This window comes from Anarrhichthys ocellatus, unplaced genomic scaffold (genome assembly GCF_004355925.1).
Source record: "Anarrhichthys ocellatus isolate YVR2014 unplaced genomic scaffold, GSC_Weel_1.0 scaffold5, whole genome shotgun sequence".
Classification (NCBI taxonomy): Eukaryota; Metazoa; Chordata; class Actinopteri; order Perciformes; family Anarhichadidae; genus Anarrhichthys; species Anarrhichthys ocellatus.
The window spans coordinates 6,175,647-6,183,066 of NW_022280035.1; the positions used below are offsets into that span (position 1 = coordinate 6,175,647).

The window sequence follows — 7,420 nt, forward strand, 5'->3', positions numbered from 1 at the left end:
GTTGCTGTCTTATTAAGTTTACCGGTCATGTAGAGGGAGAAGAGTGCACCCCAGAGGTTAGAAGTCAGAATAGCACAGGCAGTAAAACCCCTGTACTTATATAAAGGGCCAAGGTTATGGCAATACGTACTAACAGAAAACAAACACCCGAGAGAACTGGACATCAGTTAAACCACTGAAGACCTCAGTGTTTCATCAAAACACAAAAACGAAAACATAAAAGTGCATGATCTTTATTTGATATACTGTGAAGAGCCGTCCAGGGCGGCACAAAATGGCAGCAGAACAATGAATGTATAAGGCTCCTTTGAACTAACAATGAAACTGGTCTTTGACTCGATTTGTCAATTCTGCCAGAACATAAAGAGGAACACCTGCAAAAGATAAAACATAGCATTTGTAAATAGATGAACCAGTCCGTTAAGTCTTTTTCTCCCCCATTCACAACCAAATCCCCCGTGTTCATATAATACACCACCACTGTCGAAGGCCATCGGTGAAAAGCCCAACCTCGACCCCTGAGATGAACTATCCCACGTGCCATCGGTAAAAGAACACGGTGAACAGCAGGGAGTGCTAAAAAATGAATGAAAAGTAAAGTGGATCATAAAAATGTTATAAATACCAATAGTGGAATTTATTAATTGTAATATTTTATCTACCTCTTATTTTTCTGCACCATCATATTTCTCGAGTTTATTCAGTGTACAAATATTAAACATAGAATTATGTGTATATTGTGTACAGTAGCATGTATTCATCAAAATATTTCTCAAAAACACCATCCACCCTGTGCTTTCCACTTAAATCCATCTCTACGGCTGTAATTCTATGCTGCCTAGTCTTGGTTTTGCACTTGAGTCCCATGTTACTGACACCAAAAACAAGGCCAAGGCCCCAGCTGCATTCTGATTATCTGCTGTGTTGCTCAATAGTGCAGCAGACATTACGGGTCCCTTTTCATATGTGGTCTGTTGCTGTGACCACACTATCAGGCAGGGCTTAGCTGCGGAGTTATTGGACGCAAAGCCTTAGATTCCCAGGTTTATGTCTCCCTCTAGGGGGCGGATTGCAACAGATTCACTCAGCTTCTGGCCCATACGCCTCAGCTCTTTCTCCTAGTTGTATAAAGAGGGACCACTTACCCTCAACAATTCGGTATCATCTTTGGCTTTGCAGAAGTTAAGTCTGAAAGCAGTAAGTCTCACATACAGTAGATGAGAGGGCATCTACTGCACAGCACACACGGGTTCATGCCGAGTATGTGTGTGTGCGTGAAAGCCTTACGCCCAGTGAACCTGAGCTCCCGCCTTCGAGTGCCGCTTGGCCTCCTTGATGGAGAAGGCCTCTTGCTCCTCGCTTATCTCCTTCATCCTCTTCTCATCCAGAAACAACACCAAGGAGTCCCTCATGTCCACCACGTCGATCATCTGTTGAAGGAACCGTTCTTCTTCTGCCTGCTGCTCTGTTGTCTTGTCTGCCAGACAAACACATGTGCACACTTTAATGAGGCAATAATCAATATGTTTATAATAACAATGAACCGATGGCAATGTGAAAATAATGTGACAGGGGTTGCTCGTTCAGATAATTATGGCTTAGATCTGCAGCTCCCTTCAGCTTTACAGAGCTTTATAGTGAGTTCAGTTCAGTGTTTAGTTGTTCGAACTGCAGCTTAACTGATTCAGTTCACCCTCACCCTACAAAGCTCTAAAACAACACCGTACACTACCACGCAGTTAGAGAGCTGTTGAACAAGGAGGAGCATCCAGCAGCTAAAGAGACAGATATTAGTCTCAGGAGTTGGTAGAGACCAAAAACAGAGCTAGAGGAAAGTGAATATGAGACTTTCATTCATCAGGTGGACAGAAACACGACTCCAAATGAATGATATTGTTGCGTAAACAAGCAGCTGTTTGCTCATAAGTATGGATGAAATAATTACTGTTTTTTCTATCTGGCATTTCAAAGTTCAGCCAAAGCTAATAAGTATGATTTACTACAAAATACACGGATTGAGTGAACAGGGCCACATTGCCAAAGCACTGATGTTGTCATTAGAAAAGGAAAAACATGCAATGATGATCTCAATAGCCTTGGCTTAGCACAACTGCTACTTGGCTTGCTCTCTTCTAACTGCTTTAAAATCAATAGGACTATTCAAGAAGCACACCAAAGTACACACCATCCAGTTCCATGTATTTCCTGAGCTCCGACTCCAACATGCTCTGCTTGTCTTCGAGTTCCAGCTGTCGAGACCTGAGAGAAACACAAACATCCTGCTGTAGCTGCAGGTCATCACAAGGCCACATGACAAACAGAGTCTGACTGTAAACCAGACAGGTGACCACCAAGAGGAGAACAAACAGTAACCACCGTGTTTTGATGTGGACGCCCTGCTCTTATGTGGTTAATGTGTCACTTCTACTTTGCACAAAAGCGGTGTTGTATTCTCAGCGTGACGACTCGGGCTTCTTAAGAGTTTCTTTTTTAATTTGCAAGGTGTACACTCACGCCACCATGAGGTCAGACTCCTCAGACACCAACGCGTTCTTCTCGTGGACGAGTTGGATCCAATGCTCAATCATCTGCGGAGAGCCGCTGCTGCCTAGAGGTGGAGAAATACAGTGTCTGGGTATCTGCGTTTGATGTTCGTTTGTAAAGTTGGAAAGAAAAAGAGGAAGATGGGTTTTTATGGAAATTCTAAATATAGTGATGTGCTGCATATGACACAACAGCCACGTCAGTGAGCACATCTACAGGGTTCTTGAGGCTGATCCAATGCGAATTCAGCTGACTTGTAAAAATTAAAAGGTAAACATTTTAACCCCATCAATATACATGTATTTAGTACTGTATTTATAGTGCTCATAATATTTTTTGTTTTAAATGGAAACACCTGGTGTTTATTTATAATTAACTAAAAGCATATTTACCATTTGCAGAGCAGACTCTCTAGTTGTTTACTTATTAATTTATGTATTTATAAAATCAACAGCAGCTCATTTGAGCTTTCGCTCCACTTCCTATTACCAGAAGAAGAGAGAGGACTTCATATAATTTACAAGTCAGCATCTTATTCCAGCACAAAACAACCACTTTTGGTTGCATGGAAATAACTTTAAACTGTAAATCTGGGTAATTTTTTAATAAAAAAATATGAAAAAGGGGAGCCTGCTGTTAACGTGTGGGTCTTACCAGCCTCTCCACGCAGGGTTCTCTCCAGCACTACACCTTTATCTTCCAAGTCCTTGAAGGTCACCTCGATCTCCTCCAGTCTCCTCTGGATGGACTGCGAACCAGAGACAAGAAACCGTAAGAAAGGTGCTTGAGCAAATCATTATTCGTTCATGATGGTATTTACTGACGCAACTTTTCTGCAATAGCCATTTAATATACATACATTCTATAGTAATTTATCTAAAAAGTAATTTCCATTGTTAGCGGCGGAGTCCGCCATTCCCACGCTGGGTTGAAATTGCCGAGCTAAGCGCGAGAGATTCACAATGTATGTAATCCAGCGCTACAGTGTTTACTCTAATCTCACTGATATCGGCCTCAGTATTTACTGCTCCCACAAACACATTTGAGTTTACTCAATTATTTCTAATGCAAACCAAACATTTCCCACTGCTGCTGCATCACATTTAAAGCGTGCAACTTGTGTAATAAGAGGGGACTTTTATTATGAAGAAGCCACTGGAATCAGTCACACCAAAAGTTAATCAAAAATATGTATTCAAAACAATCATGGGCATTGTCAGGTTGTTTAGGTTTCCCTCTTCTTCTTTTGACAGTGGATCCATTTTAAATAATGACGGGAGTATTGGGACGAGAAGGTAACCGACTGCTTTTACTGTACTCTGCTGTTGTGTTGAAAACTACTTGCGCAGTGTGCAGCATGAAATCAGACCGTAGTTGCTCATGGCGTGATGTAAAAATAGACTATTGACTGACTTCTTTATTAAATCAACTTGTATATCTGACAAAGTAGCTACTGCACAGGGAGTGTTTGCTGCGCCTAGGATAGTGAGGCCTATAGTATTAAACCACACTTGCTGTTACCACAAGTAACCACGGGTGTCACCAAATAAGCAAGGAATGAAATCTCAAGGATAACAACTCTAACATACAAAAAAAATATTCAAAAACAAATTGATACACTTAACCTCACAGCACAAATGTATGAGCTATACAATTGTATATTCATATACAAGTGAATTGCTTCAGTGAGTGAAGTTGGAGAAGCCACTCACCAATAAAACATGGATGAGCTGTGAGTATTGGAACGCTGTGAGAGACACTGACCTGGGCATTGCGCAATCGCTGTAATTTGCTCATCTTGGCCCGCCGCTCTAGTGTCCTTATCTTCACAAACTCCATTTTCTCAGCCTCAACCGGGTCTGATGGCACAGTCTGAAACTAAAGTCAAAGTGTCAGTCCTGTAAGTCTACTGCTGTTTAAATGTAGCAGGCTCACTATCATATGAATATGAAAATATCAGCTCCATTCCTCGGCTTACTTTCTCATCAGATAAGTCAACATCATCTTGCGCAAACATCTCATCGTCATCATCGTCATCATCATCTCCATCGGCGCCCTCTTCTGAGGTGCTGTGAGCGTGTCTGAATGTTGTTTCTGTGGTACAAATGGAAGAAAGATGTTGTGACAAGTGTTACACAGCAAATGTTTTTCCTCCTGCAACCAGCAATCTTTTTCTTCACCAAGGATCAAAGAGAATGAGTCCTTACTTACCCACTCTCCCTGGACGATTAATGTGGACACTGAGCCGGGTGTCTCTGCTGATTCTCGGAGAAGACAGATTCCAGGGGGAGAACTTGGATCTTACCCTGGTCTGCCCGCTTGGCATCTCTTTTCTCTTGAAGCAGCGCCGATTCCTCTTCTCCCGGATGTGACTTGCGGTGCTCCCACTCCAGTAGCCCTCCTCGTCTTGCCCATCGAGGCCCTGTGGTTTAGGAGGGCTTGGAACTCCTGCAGTTGCAGAGGAAGAGGAGCAGGAGGAGGATCCACCGGGGGTCTCTGAGTCAGAGTCCACACTGAGGCTCTGGAGGTTCACCAGTTGGCTTTTCTCCTCATCGGTCAGCCGGAGCTTTCGGAGTGATTGCTTCGGACGGGAGTCCGGGGCTGCCTTTGAGATCTCTTTTGTCGGGGTTGGAGATGAACGGTTTTCTGGTGTCGAGGGGTTAACAATGTGGACTGTGCGAGGTTTTGCTGTTGGAGGTGAGGGCTGATGGCTGGGTGTGGTCTGATGAGAGAGGCGGGGCTTTGGCACAGGATAGGACACGGCCTCCTCCTCGGTGGGTGCTGCAACCTCAGTTTTAGATGGAGGATGTATGGGAGTTTCTGATATATGTGGTTGTTGGGAGTCCTCTTTGGATTCAAGTACCCGGTGATCCTGTCCTTCAGGTTTATGCGACTGCGAGTGAGCAGAGGGACCACAGTCCACAGTATGCTCATACTCCTCATCTGATGGAGATGGTGTATAATCATCACTGGAAAGCCTGTTCTCCTCATTTGTTCCTTCGCGTACCTGAATACAAAAATGTTATTGTTAAAAAAGACAAAGAAAGAGCACAAATTCCTGTTTAATATGTTTTGTTCCTCAGACTACAGTTGCTTAGACACAAACATCCTCATTAGTTGGGCGTGACTGCTGTGAAGGAGTAGGCACCATGAGGATGATATATCGTGCAACAGAAGATTGTGGATCACCAGCATTACGAACAGAGGGATCCGAGCAGCAAGCTACACAATGGTTTACATCTGCTCTGTTCAGTGACCCACCTTAGACGATGTTTCCGGCCCGACTTCCAGCTCTTCAGAGTGCAGCTCACAGTAAAATCTCCCTGAGGGGACATCACAGACAAAAGCAATAAAAGGAGTTGAAAAGTCGGAGACAAGTGAATGTTGACGCGCTAACGAGAAAAGGCCTGCTGTTTTTCATAAATGATTAAAGTCCATTCACTCTAAATGGAAACCCCTTTAAAAAAAAAAAGGGTCTTGGTACAAATTATTAATTTCATAAATGAATAAGTGATACTCCACTTAGCAATTAACATAGCTGTTTAAACCACAAATACAAGTGCGTTACACTGAGCAACAAAACATTAACTGCTTAAACAGAGGATGAAGCAAACTAAAGAGGCTGCTAAAGAAGGAGAACATAAAACAGATATTACACCAAACATGTACAAATAATTTGGGGAAACCTTGAGAATCACAACAATATTTTGAATGGATGCTTGTGTCCAAATAGTTCCTGTGAACATATGACACTTTCTTTTATTCATTTGACAAACCTGTAGGCTGGTCAAAGGTGTATCCTCCCAGTCTGAGAGTGATGCCGCACCGATGGCAGGTGAAGCAGCTCCGATGGAAGAACTTGCCCTCAGCGCTGATGCGCTCCAGCACGTAGACCCTCCGAGCACAGAAGTAACACTCCTCACTGTTCGTCATGGACACAACAGCACCAGGTTCAGGCTCGGGATCGGGAGCAGGATCAGGTGTGGGACTGAGCTCAGGGGACACGGGAGGGGACATGGGAGGGGACACGGGAGGCGACACCGTCTGAGGGGAAAAGGCAGAGTTGAATTCAGTGAAGCCACACTGGCAAAAAAAAATAAAAAATTAGTACAGAAAGCTACACAACGCACACTGTCCTCATCTCCCATCCTCGTCTCTCTACTTCTTTTCTCAGATGCCAGCCTTTCCTATAGAGGAAATAAGAAAAACTACCGATTATGTGGAGAACATTCAAACCATTATAATGACTAGAAAACCACTTTCCTTGTTATAACATCTAACAATTCGTCCCTAAATAACGGATGTGAGTCACGGACAGCAACAGAACACAGACTGAAGGCCCAGACGTGAACTCCAGCCAACCAGCCAGCGTGTTTGAAAATATCTTTATCAAACATTTCTCGGCGCCGTGTAAACAGTCAGCACACAGTCACAGTGGGCGTACCTTGCGTTTTTGCAGAGAGTTGTGCTTCAGCTTGTTCAGGAAGAAGACAGCCGACTGTGTCTTGGAGAAAGACAGAGGCTTGGACGACGGCAGGAAGGCTGCAGGGTCTGCAGCCAAGAGATATTGAGGGAAAGAAAAAAATAAAAAAAAATTGTCAGAGAGGGACACACCAAATTCAGTTTATCTTACTATAGCACTAGGCTGCACACCAAAAGACACCTGAGCCTTAGTGTTGGCCTACTTGCAGCGCTGCATACAGCAGCTTAAAATATTCTAAGTGTGCCTTCTTTAATATCTCCACGGTACATCTTTTTATGTTGATACTCTGTCAGAAATATAAAAAACCCATCTAACTTGTATTTTCTGTAGCGCCACAGCAGCCGAATTTAACTTGTCAATCCACATAAAAACTCCTCAGCTCCTGTCCTAACC

General features: G+C 43.4%; 1 protein-coding gene across 1 annotated transcript; it reads right to left on the reverse strand.

The window, feature by feature from the left end:
• Positions 1-217: 217 nt before the first annotated feature.
• LOC116382609 (F-actin-monooxygenase mical1-like) lies at positions 218-7,162 on the reverse strand (the record flags this gene model as incomplete). Its single annotated transcript, XM_031845796.1, has 11 exons — positions 218-1,477; positions 2,186-2,259; positions 2,515-2,608; positions 3,199-3,292; positions 4,309-4,422; positions 4,523-4,638; positions 4,756-5,551; positions 5,806-5,867; positions 6,321-6,588; positions 6,675-6,731; positions 6,989-7,162. Coding segments are annotated over 11 exons (2,043 nt in total), but the record flags the coding sequence as incomplete, so codon positions are not given.
• Positions 7,163-7,420: the final 258 nt, after the last annotated feature.